This window comes from Delphinapterus leucas, chromosome 8 (genome assembly GCF_059928025.1).
Source record: "Delphinapterus leucas isolate spDelLeu-1000000601 "Yukka" chromosome 8, BTC_Dleu_Yukka2, whole genome shotgun sequence".
Lineage (NCBI taxonomy): Eukaryota > Metazoa > Chordata > Mammalia > Artiodactyla > Monodontidae > Delphinapterus > Delphinapterus leucas.
Window position 1 is genome coordinate 47179505 of NC_143136.1, and position 22439 is coordinate 47201943.

At 32.3% G+C, this 22439-nt stretch overlaps 1 protein-coding gene across 1 annotated transcript; it reads left to right on the plus strand.

The window, feature by feature from the left end:
* Positions 1-2720: 2720 nt before the first annotated feature.
* ZSWIM2 (zinc finger SWIM-type containing 2) lies at positions 2721-21099 on the plus strand. Its single transcript, XM_022568272.2, has 9 exons — positions 2721-2932; positions 4066-4142; positions 5731-5771; positions 11707-11917; positions 13001-13252; positions 16132-16216; positions 16916-17025; positions 19056-19209; positions 20138-21099. The coding sequence occupies exons 1-9, from the start codon at positions 2768-2770 to the stop codon at positions 20948-20950; spliced, it is 1908 nt and encodes a 635-aa protein (XP_022423980.1). The 5' UTR covers positions 2721-2767; the 3' UTR covers positions 20951-21099.
* Positions 21100-22439: the final 1340 nt, after the last annotated feature.

Sequence of the window (22439 nt, forward strand, 5' to 3'; positions counted from 1 at the left end):
AGTTTTCTACCCATCACCTATTTCTCTCCACAAATGTATATGAGTGTTTGAGGAAAGTGAAGCTTATGTAACCTTGTGTCTGATGATGAAAGATGGAGACCTTGAATCCATACAATGTCCCCTGGATTCTTGCTGGTCACTTGTGCAGTGTGGCCACTGTTGATCACCTGTTGGTAATCACTGAGTTGTTCTGGACCTATTGGATTTTTTTTTTTTAATGGAAGGTATCATGTTGGTTCCTCCAACTAGAGTCCTTGGTTCTATTTGCTTCCAGTCTTGAAGTCATTGAGTTCTGCACCCTCTTTGTATCCACTAGTATTCTGCCCTTCTTTTGTGACCATTCTCTAGGGGTAAACACAAATTCCTATATTCATTATATATCTTTACCCCTTGAGAACCAGGGCATTACCTCCAGTTCATTTATCTGTCTTCCACTGGCACCTCTGCATATTGCTTATCGTGTTTTAGGGCACTAAACTAGAAACTCAAGTTTCCTACTAGCCTGTACCTCCCTAACACTATTTCAGAAGTAAGCATACTACTACTACTACTACACACACACACACACACACACACACACACACACCCTAGATGTTCTCAGTCTTCCCAAACCCAGCTCATTGTTTCAATCCATCCCTCCACCTACTCCCACTCTTACCGCAACACACACATACCCACCCATGTTGAGAGTGGCAGCTGACTTTTTCCACTGACTTCTGTTATTCTTCTTCCCAACCCCTCAGGGCATTCTCTTTCATACAATTCCCAGGCCTAATACTCTAAGCCCAGTTTTTTATATCTTAATCTGTAGCTATAATAATTTTTAATTCCTGTCTTTTATAACCAAATTGTATTGCTAAAGGGCCTAAAACTTAGTTCATGTAATTCAAAGCTTATCAATGACTTTGTAGCACTAACCACTTCCCTCTTTCCTAGGGCATTATGCTTCAAAATGGAACTTGGAGGGGAACAATTCCCTTAAATATTTGCAAAATATTACCCCTGTCACACACTCTTAAGAGATGAAGCAAACATATGGGATAGTCACCTGGCTATAAAAATGTTTTTAAAGTCTTAACAGAGATACAAAAACAAATGTCTTATAGCTAAAGTTCTGTCTAGCAACCTGTGCTTTCTCTTTTTAATTTCCATAAAAGTATGAATACTGTTACTTTTATCATTCCCCAAAATAGAATTTATGAACCTATATTCAGTTGACATAATGACAATTGTGTCTTAAAGATGCAATCTTTTGAGAATGCTGTTTATCAGTTACACGTGTATCAAGTATTATTACCTAATTATAATAAGTAAAACAATTTACTTATTTACAAAAATAATTTGAACAATTATTTGCTATTGTTTGTTTCTTAAAGTTCCCTTCAAGGTAATTCTTAAATAACTATATACATAATATATGTAATATATATGAATATATATGTGTGTATATGGAGAGAGAGGGAAATGGTGGTTGAATAAAGTGCCTTCACTCTGAAACCTTACTCACCTTCTCATTTAGAAAGTGTAGATTGTCATTTATTTGGAGTTTTTAAAATTATAAGTATTAATAAATAAACTAAGTTAATTCAATTTATAAGTTCTTTTGGTTTCAATATGAAGTTTTTTCTTAATGCATAAAGTTTAACATCTAGCACCATTAAATTGATGGTAAAGTGGCAGTATGGTAGTACGTACATTAGTTGTTATTAGTAAAAATAGGAGAGTAGAGATAAAATTTAGTTAAGTTAAAACCTTAGACCTAGGATTAGATGCTGTTTATCCAGATGTCTCACATGTGAAAGCTGCCATTTCCATCATCTTCTTTCATACTGGGGCCTTTGGCCATTTTCTCCTTCCTGCACTTGACATAATCTAGTTGTGAGTTCCTCCCATGATAAAATGGGACAAATATCCCCCATCTTTATATTTTCGCCACCAATTGGCTATTTCCTGATTTCAATTTCTGAAAGAGATATTCCAGTAATATGGCTTCTTTACTTGACTCATACTGTATTACAGCTCTCCCCCTAGAACGTAGTAACAAAGCTCATAGACAATTTGAACTATTGAGTCAACATTGCATAGCTTATTCCTTAAATTGGGATTTGTAAATTTAGAGGGCATAGAGGCAATGGATTCCGCACCCCACCCCAAACACCCATCCCTACACAAACATGCAACTTAAAGATGCTCCCCTCGTTTAAAGACCATCCCCCCACCAACACACACATCCCTACTTAAGAGTCTAACTTCCCAGGTTAAAATCCTGTCTTCCACATCATTGATCTTCCCCCAGCGCTTCATTCAGATTATGCACCTAGTACGCAATCGGAAAATGTTTTTGGAACACTGTTGAATGTCAACAGTCACTCTTTCGGATAAAAATGACGAATCATCACAGGATCATTTCAGCATCCAGAGCCCAAACTGTAACCGGGGGGTTGTGCGACTATCCTAACACAGAATTCACAAGCCCCCGCCTGCGGGGAACCAGCAGAAGGAACGCGAGAGATTTGACAGCGATGACTTTGGCCACCAGCTTTTAAATCAGCCAGTTGGGTATTAGAAACACTCTACAGTCAGGATTGTTGCTTCAGGAAGGAGTGGAAGCGGGGGTGAGCTGCGGAAACAAACCTCCGCGCAAGGCACTCTGGGACACTGCGACTCAACCGCCGTCTCCAAGGCAACCGGCGGGCACGCGGTTGTCATGGAGACCGGCGGGCGACTCAGAAAGCGGAGGGGCTGCCTTCGCCCCTACCCAGACAAGATGCGTCGCGGAAGCTGTAAGGCCTCTGAAAGGCGAAGACACTTTAGCGACCGCCTCAACTGGCAACAAGACCAGGCGCTGAGCAGCAGCATCTACCTTCTACGAGAGATGGGCCCCACCTCCTTTCTACTGAGAGAGGAAGAGCCGGAAAACAGGGATTTCCGAGTAACTACCCCCCACAACCCGCCTCGGCTCCCTGCCAGGCCGACCCGCGCGGTACCCCCAGGCCCACCTTGTATGTAGCCACTTGCTGCCGAACCCCACCCGCGAGTGTTCCAGACTCTAAATATGTGCACATTGCAGATTGAAACAGTATTTGTTAGAAAAGTTCCATTATTGGAGGTTAGGACTCCAAATTGCATCCACCTCTCCTGAGATTATGGCCTTTGATCTCTGGACTTAAAAACGGGAGACATTTTATCTGAATATATGGTTTGCATTTACGTGCGTTCTCAGATCCGTTAGCAGTCACTAACCCTGTAACTCAAACGAAATGAAAATCGTACAATCTGTTTACAAGCCGTATATATTTGCTAAATAAATAAAATCAGGTTTTCTTTACTTTTTAGTCAGTCTGAAGCTATAACAAGACCCTTTTAAAGTATGGCTTAAATGGTGATTCCTTGGAAATGTCTTAATGAATAAAAATTCTTTTTAATTTTGCTGAAAGACCACAGATATTTCATATTTGCATATCCTACTCTCACCACTCAAAAGTCAGCCACCACTCTACCTCCCTGGAGTTGACTTGAAAATTTTTAATTTAGTGTCATGCTGCGTATGTCAGACGTCCTTTTTTCACTTTATAACCCTTAGGGCATTTAATAAATAGTTTAAGCCAGTATAGACTTGGTGAATAAAATTAGTTTTCTTGAATAAAATTAAATAAAGTAAACTCACCAATTGAAACGCACAAAACAAAAACCCCAGAAGAACTACTTTACAAAAGGTCTTTAGCTCCATTGCAAAGTAGAATTTCCTTTCAGTTAAAAATTTATAGATTTTTTTTCAAGTTTTTAAAATTAGATTTCTTTTCACTTGCCTGAAGGTAGGTCTCTTAAAAACAGTCGTAGCTGACAATGCAATTTGTTGAACAAGGCAAAGAATAAGGAAGTGAAAAATTAGACTTGTGTCAAGAATTAAGATGTTCCAGTAGACTATGTTCAACCTTTTGGAGTCACCTAAACTAAAATATCTCTTGAAATCTCTTTTAATCCAATTATCTATTAATTTTACTCTATAACTCTAAAAACTGGAACTTTTTTTTAAGTATGCATTTTTCCATTTTTCTTTTGAAGGTTTCTCTAGGAAATCCTCATGTTTGTAATTGTTCCATATTTCTGAAAGGAGGGGAACTTTGTAAGCATATATGCTGGTAAGTGACATTGTAATGAAGATCTTCCACAAAGGAACATCTTGGTATATTACATGTTTTGCCTTTTTCATGGCTTGAGTACTGCAAGATTAAAGAAATTTGGTGTTGGGAGAACTTAAAGGTAAAATGGTTGTAGCTTGTCAATATTGTTTTGGATATTTTATTTCATTCCCCAAATTAAGTGAGGTTTAAAAATTAAGTGAGGTTTAAAAATTAAGTGAGGTTTAAAAATTAAAGTGAGGTAAGCATACTACCACCTCTATATGTTTGGAATGTTATTGTTTTTAATAAGAAAAAAAATCAATGTTTAGATTTTCATTATGTACAAAGGTGAATGTAACAATAAAACAAAAAATCTCCCCTGTTCACATCACTGATGATAATTGCATGGTTCATTATGATATTTTTAAATTTTACTATTTTCCTTTTCAATAAGCATTTGACTCTGAATCTTTTAAGATTAAAATAGGACTCTGCTGAAGATTACTTCTGTCAAATCTAAAATTTTTCCTCTAGAGTCAGATCCTGTTTGTAGGTGATCCCAGAAATGAAAAACAAAAAAATTCCTTCCATGTAATTTAAACCCACATCAACTCATTTGTTTACCTACTATACTTATACCAACAAATCACTAATTATATTATTATAGAAAGTTTGTAATTGATATTTTAAGAGAAAAAATCAAACAAGAAATTAAGAAAAGTGTGTATCATATTTCTAATGCTTTTCTTTATAGGTTAGAAAACAGTATATAACATATAGCTGTTATTTTTAATGCTTTTATTTACCAAGTTTTTTGTTATTTTGATCAGTTTTTATTGAGCATTTACTAACACAAGTTATTTGCTGTAGTTAGCATAAAAATATAAAATATGGTCCCTTCAAAATTTGCAATTTGGTTTTATTATTATACATAAAATAGGTTTTTTCCATTTTTATTTTATGCCAGCTTCCTCAGAGCAAGGGCATTCTGTTCTGATTTTTATGTAATGTAACTTATTTTTTACAGTATATTTACCATAAACTTAATGGAAATATAATCCAAGTATTTAACATACTAAGGTATATTTAATATATTTAAGTAAGAATTTAATATATATTTACCACTTTTTTTAAAAAGTCATATTCCATTTTAATTGGTGATATTTGAAAGTATTTTTCTATCATACGTTAAAGTGGTATGTATAGGAAAACAGTCATTTGTTACTCTATCCAGAAAATTCCTCCATATCTAAGAGTAAGAAACTTTCAGGGAAGTTTAAAAAGAGTGCTGCGAATAGATTCCCTCACTAACCTCTCTTTGTGAGCTACTCTATGTCATAAAGAAATACATGGACTCTCTCCGACAAATCTCTTTACTGCAAATGTCTTTGGTTTCCATGTATCATACTTTTTACACATATGCTTATTTTAAAACAAAAATTTAACGACTCTTGTAACAGAAAACTGATGAGAATTTTAAGTTTATCCCTAATACTTTCAGCAATATAAATTCTGTAATGCCATTCGTATTCTAAAATTAATAATACCTTTTGAGGTTATGTCAGAAATAAATGTTTTATTTTGTTTTTCTACTTCTGAATATTAGGGTCTTGTTGAAAAAATTCAGGCTTCCAAGGAATCATGAATGTAAGTTGCATTTGTGTGTTTTTACTAATTTGAATTTAACAAATTTAATAATTGTTTATTTAGACATATTCTAAATTTAGATAGTTATTGTCCAGACAGTCTGAAAACTGTAACACAGTTTGTTACATTTAAGACAGTTGGAACATTTTTCTTCCTATTTACCAAAAAAATGTAACTTTATATGCCATTTCACATTAAAAAGCACTTAATAAAAAATGAGGTGAAATAATGGCCAGGTTTTCAGTAGAAAAACTTTCCCTCATGAATTCTAAGCAAGAATTTACAGTAGTTTCTGTATCTAAATTTATTTTAATTATGAGAAAAATGACAAATGTAATTTTTCAGGTCACAAATAGTTGACATGATACATAATTTCATTTAAAAATGTTTACTGACAAGTTTTTATGCAAAAAATATATGTATTTTACAGTTAAATAGTTTTTATGTCAGTACCTACATTGAGTTTAAAGTCAGGCATATGACATTTTTTATAATTTTCAATTTGAAATTTAATTTAAAATTAAATTCTAGAGTCCTCAAAAATAAAAGAGAAAGAAAAATAATTCTATCACAGGTTATTTCGATTTATACATTTTATAATTAAGATGCTATCATTATGGAAATGTTTCCTGCAAAGATTTATTTAACCTATACTAGATTCATCTAAGAACTGCAAAGGCATTTAACATTTATTAATAAATGTTTATAATATTCATAAAGAATTAAAGTGATAATCAGTTTTCAATTTTTTTTCAATTCAGGTTATTAGTTCTGTTTAGGCAACTATTATATAAGTACAAGCACAGTTGACATTTAAAAGTCCTACTAGATAATAAATTAATATTAGTGTTTCACAGGGATTTTTCTTTTGTATTCTTCTCTCTACCCATTTTCTTAGAAACATCTCATATTTTCTGTCTCCACCTGTTACCTCTATAACAGTGATTTCCACATCTTATCAGCAGACCAGTATTTCCAGCTGCCTTCTGAGCACCACAATTTTGGAGGTCCCACAGGCATTTGGAATAGTAAATTCCCCCCGATATGTGCTCTCCTGTTGTATTCCCTATCTCACATATTGGCTTTCCTTTTTCTTTAGTCTCCAAAGCTAGAAACCTTGGCATTCTCCTTGTTTTTCCTTTCTCATCCTCTTCTCTCATAAACAAATCCTGTTTATGTTACATCCTACCTACTTCTCAACAGTGATTTTACTTCCCCATCCTCATTCTTACCTTTGTTCAACCATCATCAGCCCTTAGTACTGTTCTTTGTAGCCTCTGTTTCCAGCATCTGCACTTTGTTGCTTTCTCCTTCACATTGTAGACAAAAGGTTCTTTCTGAAATGTCACCTACTCTACTTCTTCCTCTCTCCCAATCCCTTCATACACAATAATTAGGTTGGATGAGTTCATGGATATTGTTTTCTTCTCTATTTCTCCATTGTATACACCTGAAGTTAAATGGTCACATCCTCTTCAAAGTCTTAGTTATTATCTACACTATTTTCCATATCATTTTCACAAGCTTCTATACTAGGGCTACCCAACAGAAATATGATGTGAACCACATATGTAATTTTCTGGTAACATATTATAGAAAGTAAAAATAAACAGGAAAGTTAGTTTTAATAACATTTTAATTTAACCCAGTACATCAAAATATCATGTCAGCATGTAATCAATATAAAAATTATGTTATTTTAATGTTTTTTCATACTGCCTTCAAAATCTAGTGTGTATTTTACATTTACAATGCATCTCACCTCAGACACTATATTTTCATTGGAAATACTTGATCTGCATTTAGACATCGTAAAATATTCAGTTGAAAAATAAATTCATATAATACACAAATTGTTATAAACATAAATTTTCCAGAAACTATAGATTATCAGTTTTCCATTTAAATTTAAATAAGACAAAATTTAAAATTCAATTTTCAGTCACACTATCCACATTTCAGGTGCTCAGTAGCCACATATGGCTGATGGCTACCATATTGAACAGTGCAGCTCTACCCAATTACATTCAACAAATATTTATTGTACTGCATATTAGTCAGGAATTCAACTAGGTGATTTTTTAAATAAATTGAATCATATGAATTGCCAATATTTTTTCATCTACAAAAATAGCAATTTCATATGGATCAATCTAATACTTTATATCATATTATCCTTTGTGCTCTTGAAGGCAGAAACCACATCTTATTCTTATTATAAATATCCCTATTTTATTAGGAAATTTAGTAGGAAATTTTTTGTTTAAATTTGATCCTATATATTAATTTTGAAAAATTACATTTCCTACTAAAATAAAATATTTTTTATACCTCATAGTTAAAAGACGTTTTAGCTACTCAACACTGAGGAAATCCTTTGTGCACAAATATTCAAAGAAAGTATAAGTCTCAATAATGTTGAAATTTATCATTTAAATGAAAGTTTGAAAATTAAAGTAATTCAAAGAAAGCTATAAACAATTATTCAATAATATTATGTAAAGTATGTACATAAGTGTGGAGAAGAAGGTAGTGAAGCAGAAGCATTTTGAACATCATTCATAGATTCTTTTCTAAAACAAATCTGGAAACAATTATTTGTGCCCTAGTGTTGCATACAAGAAACCTGAGACTCTCTTTTATTTTTGAAGACCTATAAAGATGATTACATAGGAATTTTTTATAAAGATATCAGTTTTTGAACACTGAATATTATTTTCCATCACCCAACAAATGCTTCCCAGTAAAACCTAGCTTTATTACCTAATGGTTTTTCCTAAATACAACGTCTAGTAAATGCCATCTTGTCCTTTTCTCAATTAAATATTTATGGATAAAATAAAAACTGCATTTTAGGAAAATTTTTTAAATCCCCACCACAAAGATATAATAAACTTTTTATTTTCTATTTTCTTTTTTGACCTTGTATTTATGTATACCTAATAGTCTGTGGGAATTCTGTGTTCTGCTTTTGTCACACACTGTTACTTTATTTCAGTGCTATGTAGTCTCTCTCATTCAAGTCATCAGTGAATGTTAAATAAACTATGATATACCATGTTAGTGTATGGTATATCATAATTTATTTAACATTCTTCCATTTGAGGTGTTTAATTTACTTCTGACTACCTGTTATATTCTTTGTAAATGAAACTTTTTCTCCTCTCAATTATTTCTGTAGCCTGAAGTCTCATTAACTGGATCTTGCAGTAAAACTATTATTTTTTACTGAGATATAATAGACATATGACTTTATATTAGTTTTGGGTGTACAACATAATGATTCAGTGTAAGTATATATTGCAAAATGATCAACACAATCCAGTTAACATCCATTACCACACATAGTTACAATTCTTTTTTCTTGAGATGAGAATTTTTAAGATTTATTCTTTTAGCAAACTTCAAATATGCAGCAGAGTACTATTAACTATAGTCACCATGCTGTACATTATGTCCCCATGACTTACTTATTTTATAAGTGGAAGTCTGTACCTTTTGACCACCTTCAGCCATTTCTCCTACCTCCTAGCCGTCCCCTGACCCAACATCTGGCAACCATCAATCTGTTTGTTCTCTGTATCTGTGAGTTCGAGTTTTTTTTCCTTTTTTTAAGTATTAATATTTTTATGTCTGTCACCCATAGGTATTGCTTTATAGCAATATTTTTGCTGATTTATGATTTCAGCAATATATCAATTTTCTGCTAGCTTTGCTTTTTGGATTCATGTTTTAGGCATATTTAACCATATTACTTAAGCATAAAATGGAAGACATTAACAGCATATTTAAGTCTCCAAAGAAAATAAAGATACATGGAAATATTTTGAAAAGCTAATATTTCTATAATATTAGAAAAAAAGACTAAGTCACACAAAGTGGGAAAAAATAACAGATACAAAGTTCATAGTAATCTATTCATTCCTAGTAAATTAAGTAAGAAAATAGTTTTCATTCTTCCATACATCTAACATACCCTTAGAATCTAAAATGCCCTGAAATAACTTTTTCAAATAAAAAGAGAAAATAACATAAGGCAAACAAGAGGTAACATTCTATTTATTTATTACCTTTTATTTAGATTTATTCTGTGTCTGCACCTCATTTTGATTTTAACTCACTTTTCTTTTGATATTAATGAAATTGAACATCTGTTGACTTTAATATTTGTACTACATGTGTAAATTAAACTTTGGCTATTTATTTATTGGGATAAAACTACACACTCTTCCTAAATATAGGGATTACCCCTCTTTGCAAATGTTTTTCTGATGTCATAATTCTTTTTTATATGGTTTCATTAAATTTTGTTTTATGTATATGGATTTTTGTGTGTTGCTAAATCTGACCATTTTTACTTTTCATGTATATTGTTTTGATACTTTGAAAGTTGTCTATCTTCCATAGTATTTTAGAGATTTTTTTTTTCTGCTAGCTTTTCTATTTTATTTTTATTCTTCTTTATAGCATCCATGTGTAGTTGTATTGATATAAATTGGAGGTTGGTATTTAGTTTGAAGTAATTAAATTTTCTCCATATTTCTACCTAGTTATCTCAATAACAGCTATTAAATAGTGCTTTTCATCCTTGTTTCATAATTTTTATAGTGAGTTTTGTTTTTTTATAATACATTATGATATCTGATAAGGTTAGCTGTCTTGCTCTCCTTTATGAAAGAATATTATTTTATAGTCTCATACATTAATTTTTCCAAATTAATTTCAGAAGAGTTTGTTTCTCCCTTTTATTCTCCAATTCATGTTATGCCACAAAGAACAGTTTATAGCCAACTCCTCTTATGAAATTTTATGTTTCAGTATTTCTGCTGCTCTAGAGAATCTTTATCCCCCAAAGCACAATCTTTTGTTCTTCATTTTCCTCCTCATTTTTTTAGGGAGCAGATTTTGCAGTGTCTCTGTGACAAATAGCCCTCATCCTCCAAAGTAATGGTTAATTAAAGTATGATATCCTCCCACATTCCACCTGCCATGCCACCTCAGACAAGGAACAGATTTCTGTATTGAAATGTAACTGTGATGTTTTCAGTATTGTTAATGTTTAATTGGTAATCTTTTTAGGGAAAACGGAGCTTTTCACTATCTTGCAAATGATTTTTTAATCTCTATGTATTAAAGAATATATAAAATGAATAGAACTCAAGGGGACCAATAACAACTGGCATTTAAATTATGTTAAGAAGAGGGAAAGAGGAGGGGCATGGGGATGGGCCAGAGAAAAAGGGAATCTAAGATGCCTGGATCAAAACTATACGCACTTAGTATACCATTTCTTAGAAGGACAGCAGGATGGAGAAAATTCAGAATTCAAAGACTGTGTATCCCAAATGTATAGGCAATATAGTTCCTAACAGATTGTCCTGAGGAATACTGACCAAATCTATGAAGAATGTGGCTACCGAGACACTTGTAGAGACGTAAAACTAAGGAAAATAGGCGCAACTGTGTCTTGCTCTCTCATTATCTGTTTACTAATTTATTCATCTAACAAATGTTAATTACACTAACCACTCGAATCTCTCTTCTCCTTTCTGTATTTATGCCCATTTCTTTTAATACTCCTGTATGATGATAAATATTTGTTTATGAACAAGAGAACAGATCAAAATGTAAGAGATGATTATAGCACCAATCCAAGGAGGAACACTGTCTTATAATTAATCTGAAACCTTTATAATGCACTGGTTACACTGACTCTTTTCAGTAACAGGAAAACAAGAGATAACTTCTATTCTTTTTATAAATGACTCTTTTCTGACCTTTTGGCTCTGAAAGGAATACAATAAGTGGTAAATGTCAGTGTAATAATTCAACCAAACTTTCTGATATTTGGGAAAAAAATGCTAATTTTCTGCCTAAGTTGTTTCTTTGTCTCCAATTTGCCACTGAATTTTAATACTTTGGAATTTATCGTTAGCTGCTTTGCAGTTAGGTCTTGTGGAAAGAGAAATCAGTGACTTGCTTCGAGGGATACATCGAGTTCAAACTCCCCAACAAGGAAGGAACAATGAAAATGCACAGATTGAAGAAGATGGTTACATTAAACAGAAGGAAATTAGTTCAGATGATATATGCTCTATTTGTCAAGAAGTACTTTTAGAGAAAAAGGTTCCTGTCACCTTTTGCAGGTGACATGATTTTTCTTTGGATTCTATAAACTTATGAAAAAATTCTAATTTAATATATTTGTAATATGTTATGAAACATGTTGATTGAAAAATAATACATATTTAAACAATTATACTTAATTGGCCACCTTTTATTTCCTAACATGTTGTGAGAGGTCCTGTTCTAACTCTAAATATTTCTGGGCTACATTTTAAAGGGTGAAAGTTAAAAAATAACTCCACTTTATTTACTTTTTCACTTTAAGTTATTAAAGTAGATAATTTTCATGTTTCTGTTTTATGCACATGAATAAATGCCACGGCTTAGAGTAGTTACAAACAGTTTTTCTGAAACTGAAGATTATTTTACTTTAAAATGATAAAAATTCTCTTTGGCTTTTCTAAATTTTATCTTTAAAACTAAATAATTCAAAATATCACATACATAAATGTTTATTGAGAATATTGTACTTAACTATGCTTCAAAGGCACTGTAAATTTGGACTTGGAAAATTTGGGCAACCATTTGGTATTGAACTTTACAATTCTTTTTTTTTCCTGATTATTTACCAAAATTTTCATCCACATTGTATTTTTTTCACATAGCTGCTTCTTTGGCATATTTGAAAGTTACTATTTCCCAGAATATTATTTCTCTCAGCAGATATTTATTGGGTACAACCACATTCATATTGTGTGATTTCTAGAAAAATAAGGTGACACCCCTGCTCTCAATGATGCTTTTTATTTAAAAATAATAATTATTGTTATACTTTTCCTTTTTGTTAAGACTATATGCATTCTCACTTTAAAAATGAAAAATATTATAATGATGCAAAATCTTTTACCACCATTTCATTGAAATGGGAAAGATTTTGTTTGGAATTCTGATGTACTAAATTAAATATGATAGATTAGATTAGATAGATAAAATAGTGTTTATGTGTGTAATCAAGCTATATCTGGATAATCAGTTCAGAATCTATTTTTATAGGAAATAAAGATGGTAGCACAGAAAACATATATATATATATATATATATATATATATATATATAAAACTTTGCTGTATACAAATGGTAAACTTGGATTTTATTTCTAACAGGTTTGGCTGTGGCAATAGTGTTCATATAAAATGCATGAAGATCTTAGCTAATTATCAGGATAAGATATCACACACTTCCATGTTGAAATGTCCCTTGTGTAGGAAAGACTTTGCACCATTAAAACTTATTTTAGAGGAATTCAAAAACTCTAGCAAACTTGTGGCTACAGCTGAGAAAGAGCGACTAGACAAACACCTTGGAATTCCCTGTAATAACTGTCGACAGTTTCCAGTTGAGGGGAAGTGTTATAAGTAAGTATCAATCAGTAATATTATAAATTTGTAGTCTAACTTTTTTTTTAATTTTAGGAAACTTTGAACATTAGAGTACTAGTCATTTAGCCTTCTTCGTTTCCCCCTTTATATAGTGTGTTTGCCTTAAAGATGGCTACTTATTTAGGATTTTCAGACTAGTGATCTGTGTCAGCCCAGTACCTTAAGAATTTCAGTTGTTTTATTTTCTTTACTCACACAGAGTATTGGCTTTGCATTCCAGTCTAGATTGAGAGTCTGAAGTAGCATCCTTTCTTGGAAGCTCTGAACAGGCTTTGTAGTTTGACCTAAATGAGTTTCCAAGCTCAGAGCCCTGCTAGATAGACCTCTCACCCCCTGTAACTTTCTTTGAACCACCAATGAGGTCATTGCCAAAAACTCCTAGGACTGAGCCAGAGGGATATTGACTAGATCAACTGAACTGGAGTTCCCCAACTCCAAACTGCAATGATACATGTTTTGTTTTCTTTCACATCTTACACCTTAACAACAACAAGATACTTATTAGAGAAAGAAATTTTCATTACTTTTTGAGTATTCCTCAAACTTTCCCACAATTCCACAATAAAACATCAATTAATTGCTATGCTTGGGATGTTGTGCTTTCTTAATTGAAATCTTAACTATGTTAAGGAGAAAATATTTTGCTTCAGTCTTTGTTAAAATTTTTTCTAAAATGCATCAGTTTACTTTTCAGTCTTCCTGGAATTACATTATGATGAGTCTAATTAATATTTTTAAAACCCTCTCATAAAACCATAAAGCTGTTTTTAATCACCCCCAAAGGTGAATGATACCTTTCTCCTTTGTTTTCTCAATGTGTCACATAGAAGTAAATCAACTAGAGCACCATTAGCAAAAGTCTTTATTGAAAACAGCAAGCCTGAGAAAGCTCACTTGAGGAAGAAGGGCAGAATTTTTATAAAGTTTAGCAGGAGGTGTTCAGCTAGTTTCAGGAATGTTGGTTAAAGAGAGTTCTAGAAAAAGGAAAGGCTTGATATTTGGCATTAGCAGCCATTTTTGGGGCAATCTGAATTTTTTCAAAAGGGGTGGGTAAGAACAATAAGGGGCTAAGGTAACGTGTGGAAAGGTGGGTTGGGAGGAACAGCTGGGGATGACAAAGACAGGTGAAAGCCACGGTGTAAAATTTTCAGTTTTTATAGTGATGTATTCCTCAAATTGTTAATGCGTGGGTGGCTTTGGTAAATTATCTCAAATCTTGCTTTTAAGTATTTTGTTAATGACAGTGCTCTCCTCTGTCCCTCTGACTGCTTTCTGTCCCCAAGGGTGATTCTTCCTACTACCCCTCAATACAGGCATTCTCCACTGTTCTGCTTCCTGCCTGCTGCTCTGCACTCTCCTTTCAGAATAACTTCTCTACGCATTTGGCTCACAATTATTCACATCCATATCTCCTGCCACTCCCTCAAATGCTAGCATTTCAGCCGTTAGCCTGAAAAAACTATTTCTGGTAGTTTTAGTAATGGTTTGAGTAGGATTATAAGGTAAACTAGAAAGCTTTTCAGTTCCTCTTCATTAAAGTTTCATAATATAGCTACTTACCTTTTAAGAAATTAATTCCAAAACTATCATATATATATATTAAAATATAGAGATACTTAACTTTTTGAAGCCCAGCACAATTTGATGTATTGAATAAACTGCACCATTGCTTTGATTGGTTGATGTTAATTATTAAGAATCTTCCCTGTATGTATAAACAATAATAATGAATAAATTAATACTTGCTGCTTCTAAGATGTCTGAAGGATATATTTTCCCAGATTTCTCTTGGAAATAGTCTTCTAATTCTTTGATAACTTGAGTAAGAAAATAACTTTATTTGCTTGAAATGTTATTTTTGGTGAATATTGCTGAAAGTAAATTAAAATTCTCTGCTTGTGGCAAAATTTTTATAAGTGATACATGTGTAGATTGAGCTTTGTGGAAAATGAAGTTTTTTAGTATATCAATGATTTTTATTGCAAACTTTTTATACATATACCTTTTTCTATTTTGTGAGGACAGAGAAGGAATATAGTGCAATTCCTGTTTTCAAGAAGTATTCTGCTAAGTATAACTCTAGCATTCATGAAATAATAGGAAAACACTGGGTAATCAAATGATAGAATGTCCAATAGGCTGTACATCCTAAAGGAACTTAGAAAAAGAGATAAATGAGAGATAAAGCATTCCAGGGAGACATCATGGTAGGGATATGTGGTAGGCAAAATAATGCCCTCCCAAATATATCCACATCCCCATGCCCAGAACCTGTATGTTAGGTTACATGTTGTAGGGGGATTAAGGTTGCAGATGAAATTCAGGTTGCTAATCACCTGACCTTGAAATAAGGAGGTTATCTTGGATTGCCTGGGCTCAGTGTATAATCACAAGAGTTCTTAAAAGTGGAAGAGGCAGCAAAGAAGAGAGTCAAAGGGATATGTGAATATGGAAGAAAGGCACAGAGAGATGCTGCATTGCTTGCTTTGAAGTTGGAGGAAAGTGCCACAAGCTAAGCTAAGGAATGTGGGCAGCCTCTAGAAGAAAGGGCAAAGAAACAGATCTCTGTAGCCTCCAAAAAGAAATGCCATTCTGTGGACCCCTTGATTTTAAACCCATTGAGACCCATGTCAGACTTCTGACGTACAAAACCGTAAGATAATAAAGTGTTGTTTAAGCTGCTAAATTTGTTGTAATTTGTTTCAGTAGCAACAGGAAGCTAATATGGGGTGAGATTTAAGATGGGCCTTGTCATATCTGCATAGTTCCCAGGAAATCTTGGCCAGAATTTTTCACCAAAAACAATCAAAATAATTGGATTTTTTCTTGTATGTTTTGGTGTTTTGCATTTTTAGGTGTACCAAATGTATAGAATATCACTTATGCCAGGATTGTTTTGATAGCTGCTGCCATCTTTCTCACTCATTTACATTTCGTGAGGTACAGTATCCATCTTGAATTTCATATAGTGTTTGTATTTTCCTACTGTAAATCTAAGTAAAATCTAAGAATAGGTAACTCTCTGGAATAGAGCTGACTGTGTTTGAATAAAAACCAAAGACCATAATTTTTGGAGAACTCTTTTTCATAAGGATTTATAGGCAATCAGTTTTTACATTGGTAATTTATAAAATCTAATACAATAACAAATATGTAATGATATACATAAATCTTAAGGACAGAAATTACAGCCATCAAGCTTGAAAATTCATTTTAAAAAAAGACCTCAACACTACAAAATGACTTAAAATGCTACTGACAACCATTTACGGTTTTAAAATTTCTTACATCATGGAATTTTATTGCTATCATTTGAATCTAACAAGTAAATAAGTATCTCCTGATGCTGAATAATAATGCTACCTTCTATTTACTACACAAGATAAAACATCCACAATTACCATTATTGATTAATAGATAAATATTTTTACCTTAAAAAGTAATGTTATAGTAGCTGTGCAACAGTATATTAGACTCACTAATAATTTGCAAATTCTTTAATGTGTTAAAAAGCTATCTTTTAAAATGATGAGTCTTTATTTACATTATTATGTTATTGATACACAGCCTACTGATTTAATGCACAAGATAAAAGCTTCCACAATTTACAAAGTAACATTCACCTTTTACCTATTACAGAAGAGAAATCAAAAATGGAGATTGTTGGAAAAAAGATCAGATGAAACTGTAAAATATATAGATATTAAAAATGAGATAGAAAAGATGCCACATTTTCGAGAAAAGCAAGGGTGAGATTCTCAGTGAAATTTATATTTCTTAGGATATTTAAACAATTTTTCAGTTCAGATCAGTTTTATTCATTTCTTTATTCAATAAATATGTATTGAGTACTTATATATACTAGGTGACATAGTATTCAAGTGAAGAGCAAGGCTCTGGAGTCAGAATGCTTAAATCCAATCCTAGTACAACCATAAGTTGGCTATGCAACTTTTGGGCTAGTTACTTCACATCTCCTTGCCACATTTTTATCTTTAAAATGGGGATAATTATAAAACCAGTCTCATAGTAATGTTGTGCATATGAAATGAATTAATACACACAGTAAATATTCAAATAATGCTGTCTATTATTATTATTAATTCTACCAGAGATTGTACTAGGTATTAGGGATATCTAGTTTCCTCAGCAATTAAGTGATCATCTAAATAAATGTAAAATTAAAACTGATATATGTTATGTAAAGAAAAAATACAGGGAGCTTTGAGATTTGCTTTGAAGTAAATGACCTCTATGGGAAGGAAGTCTTTCTTTCCTTATTGCCCTCTATTCCACCCCCAGGGAAGGAGAGTGCTAAGGGGATTGGTTGTATGTCAAAACCCTGACTAGTGGACAGTCGTCCAGACCTTTTGCCATACTTGGTATCAATTAAAGAAAATTAAACGTACCGTGTATAATTAACATATTAGGTACACTATAAAATATATACAAAGCTCATTTTAATAGGATGGGATTAAATTGAAATATTTTTTAAAGGACCATTTCAATGAATTAACCAAACAAAAATTGTGCTTGTTTATACATATATATGTGTGTATATATGTATTTCTATCCCACATATATATAGTAGATAGATAGATAGATTTCTATCCAACCCAGTGGATATCTAACCCATGCCCTGTGGGTGCTCCACAAACTTCAGAGACCACAACTCTTGTGGAGCATAAAATGCTTTGTGGGTATGAAAGGAGCCTATACAAAGGCTCTCCATCTCCATTTCCCTTGGCCCTGGCTGGGTATCACACTTCAACCTATTAGAATGATAAATTGTATAACTAATGGTTTAGGAGATATTGTAGGGGGAGATAAGAGAATATTAGGGGTAGAAGGACATTCTAGGCAGAGAAAATGGAATAAATAAAAGGAGAGAGTTTCAAGATTTTTTTAAAAAAGTGATTAACAACCTGAAATAATAGAAACACACAGATTTTTTTAGTTGACAATTAAATGACCTTGGTAAAAGCAATTTTTGTAGCATTATGAAAGTTTATCTGAAGAGTAATGAGAAGTATAAAGTTGTCTAAAGAATATATTTGAGCTTTATTCTGAATGACTTTTGAATAATAGGAATGCATCTAACCTTTTAACCAAGATTTTGTTTTTAAATATTTGTTTTATGTGTTTTATCAGTTGCTAGTGGCATCAAATTTACATTGTGTAATCTTAGTTATGTTTGTTGGTACTTTTGGTAGAAAAATGGGCTTTGTATCTTTAGAGTTCATTAACATGGTCTAACAATACAGAATTAATAAGCATATACCCCAAGTGAAATAAGTCTCCTCATAGATTATGACCTACCAGTTTATAATAGTAGCCTGGAATATTTAATATGGTTTACCACGCATCTTACTTCCTACCAGATGACAGAGTGAATTGGGTTGTATTTTTCTAAACACAAGCCTGTGTGTTGGCTCAGTCTGAAATAATTTGAGTATATGGTTCTCAAAATTATGTTCTGGTTTCACTGATGTTAAAAAGTGCAAATCAAAAAAATTCAGGTTAGTATTTTTATTTGAAATGACTAAATTAAATTTTGTTCCTTATGAAGTTGATGTTGAAGTTGGATCCATCTTGTTCAAGATCAATACAATAGATTTTGTAACTTTATAATGTACGAGATTTATTATCTTCAGTTCTAGAAGGCACTGGGTTCATTTGCATTATTTATTTGGAGGTTATTACCTGTACTATTTATTGATTACTTCCTTATCTATGATCACATATGACCATTCATGTCTCTCTGTTTATTCTCATTTAGCCAAGTTTACACACCAAAACACGTGGTAAGGTCACTGCCTCTCTTACTGATCACAAAGAATAGTAAGCTGCTTGCTCCAGGCTACCAGTGTCGACTTTGTTTGAAGGCATTTTGTCCTGGTCAGCATACAAGATTGCTACCATGTACTCACAAGGTAGAAGTCACATCATTTTAGTTTGACTTTCCCTGTAGGGCCAGTTTTCACAAATGAAGTGGCAATTTAAGTCTCTCCTTTTACTTTTTAGTTGAATTATGAGCAGAGATGTTCAAATTGAACAGTGTGTGCAGAAAGCTAGAGCAGAGACTATTGAGAAGGCAGTTCTGCCCCCCCAAGGATGGATTCCTATTAATTAGGATTCATTTCTGTATAAACTATTGCGGAAAGATAAAATGGCACTTTAAGTTAGATTCTTTTATCTACTTTAGTTACCTGTAAAAGGAAAAGGCTTATAGAATACTAACTTTTTAATGTTAATTTTATGATTCTTTAGATGAAACAGAAATGCTTAATTTGACATAGTTTATTATTATTTCAAATGAACTTACTGGAATCAAAGTATAAAGTTGCTGAATCACTATGTAGTGGTAACCAGGTTTTTTCTGAGATGAAGTTGTTTTAATAAATAAACTTTTATAGCTTTAGAGTCACCCTTACTTATAATGACTGAAAATTTGTTTTCTTCCCAAAAGGTGATTTGTCACATTATGTCTTACCATCATCATATCAATTTTCAACTCTAGTTGGCTATGACATTTTTATTACTTAATAATTTTCATTCATTAGAAAGCAACAGTGAAATTAATGGCTTGAATAAGTAGTGAGTTTTTAATGAAATTGAAAAAATGACATCCATAGAAGGCTTTTCATTTTAATATGGAAAATGAAGATCAGTCTCTAACCAATTACATTTTTAAGAGAACTTCAAAATATTTCCATAAAACTTGATGAATTTTATTACCTTCCAATATTATGAAACAGGGTTAAAAGTAACACAGTAATGAAAGTGGGGAAATTTTACATAGATAGTATACATTATAAACAAGATAATATATCTCTGATTAACTTATAACTTTTTTTTAAGTTTCATAGGAAATGTATTGACAGTTGGTTACTCCACAAGTGCAATTCATGCCCTATTGATGGACAAGTTATATATAACCCTTTAATCTGGAAAGATAGAGCAGTGAATGGACATGCACATCAATCTGTTTCACACACAAACATCATTCATCTGTCAAAACAGGAAGAACCAGAACTTTTTATTCCTGGTACTGGATTAGTATTAAAACAAAATGGACTTGGAATTTTACCTATCATACCTCAGCATAATTCTGAAAAGTTGAATACACCTCAAAGTCCAATAGATACTTATCAGAATATAACAATAGATGATCTGTATTCTGTCAAAGTAGATGATTCAAATTCAAGAAAATCAATCTATGAATATAAAATTAGCCAACATTTCCCCAGCTATCTCCGAGATTTACCCACTGGATCCTTTGGAAAAATATCATCTCAAACGTTTTTTCCTTCTATTGATCACAAGAATATTATATATCCAACTGGAGCGGAAAACCCATGTATCAGTAAAAAACACCATGCCAGTCAAAGCCAGAAGATAAACAAAGACTGTAAATGTGTTAACCACAATTCAAAGAAGACTCTTGGTAATAAAATAAGAGAGGACAACACGAGACCAAATACTTTGCTTCCAGAAGATTTAAATCTTATTGTCAATCGGGGTACAGCTAAGCTTAGTTTGTCTAAGAGGTATAATAATTGTATGGGGAAAATTAGACCAAAATGTAGTCATTTATCCAGAAGGCCTATATCTCACCCCTTAAGTACAAAAAGTACTGAGTTATCTTTAATATTGGAAGGAGTTCAGTTATAAAAATGTATTTTATTAAAATCAGAAAATATTTGAATATTGAACATAAAATTTTTTTGTAGAACATAAAAACACTATATACTCTTGACAAATATTCTCTGTTGTTATTTTGCCTACTTGTCTATGAATAATGACCTACAGCTAAAGGAAATGGCCTCATTCCTTATAAGACTTAAAGAATTAGGTATCTTAATGAGTATGTTCAGTATGTTATGAATTATAAATAATTTTTAGAACTTTCACATATGACTTTACACTAATTAAAATAATTGTTTTTAATTAAGGAAATAGATTTTCCATGCCCTGAGTCACTATTTTCAAACATTTCACTTGATGACATGTAACATACAGGGATTCTTTCCAGGTATTTTTACATTTTCTTGCACTAATAATCACCACAAACCTATAGGAAAATCCAGATGGTGGTTTTCTTTTTTACTTTATTCCTTAAAGGAGGTTTCTTGTATAGGAAATGAAATAAAATATCCTTACAATGCTATAAGCTCTGCCACATTTATAGTGGTTTTACTGGGTTTTTTTTTCATCAAGAAATATATAAGTACTACCAAATTCCCCCTCTTTTATTGAAGTATAGTTGATTTATAATATTGTGTTAGTTTCAGGTGTACAGCACAGTGATTCAGTATTTTTGCAGATTATATTCCAGAATAGGTTGTTATAAGATAATGAGTATAATTCCCTGTGCTATTCCATTATAGATTATTACAAGATAATGGGTATAACTCCCAAGTATAGCCTTGTTGCTTATCTATTTTATATATAGTAATTTGTATTTGTTAATCCCATATCCCTAATTTGTCCCTCCCTGCTTCCTCCCCACTTTGGTCACCACAGTTTGTTTTCTATATCTGTGAGTCTGTTTCTATTTTGTATATAAATTCATTTTATTAGTTTTTAGATTCCACATATAAGTGATATCATGTAGTATTTCTCTTCTGTAACTTATTTCACTAAGCATAAATAACATTTTCTCTAGGTCCATCCACATTGCTGCAAATGGCAGTATTTCATTCTTTTTTATGGCTGAGTAATATTGCATTATACATATATATATATATATATATATACACATACAGACACACACACACACACACATACCACCTCTTATTTATCCAGTCACCTGTTGATGGGCACTTAGACTGCTTCCATGTCTTAGCTATTGTACATAGTGCTACTCTGAACATTGGGAAGCATGTATCTTTTCAAATTAGTGTTTTAATTTTTTCTGGATATATACCTAGGAGTGGGATTGCTGGATCATATGGTAGTTCTATTTTTAGTTTTTTAAGGAATCTCTTCCACAGTGGCAGCACCAATTTACATTCCACCAAGTGTACAAGTGTTCCGTTTTCTCCACATCCTCTCCAACATTTGTTGTTTGTAGACTTTTTGATGACAGCCATTCTGACAGGTCTGAGGTGATACCTAATTGTGGTTTTGATTTGTATTTCTCTAATAATTAGCAATGTTG

Coding starts and splice junctions, on each gene's coding strand:
- ZSWIM2 (XM_022568272.2), top strand. CDS start 2,768: ATGCGTCGCGGAAGCTGTAAGGCCTCTGAAAGGCGAAGACACTTTAGC. Junction 2,933..4,065: donor CGGAAAACAGGGATTTCCGA/GTAACTACCCCC, acceptor TTTCTTTTGAAG/GTTTCTCTAGGAAATCCTCA. Junction 5,772..11,706: donor GCTTCCAAGGAATCATGAAT/GTAAGTTGCATT, acceptor ATTTATCGTTAG/CTGCTTTGCAGTTAGGTCTT.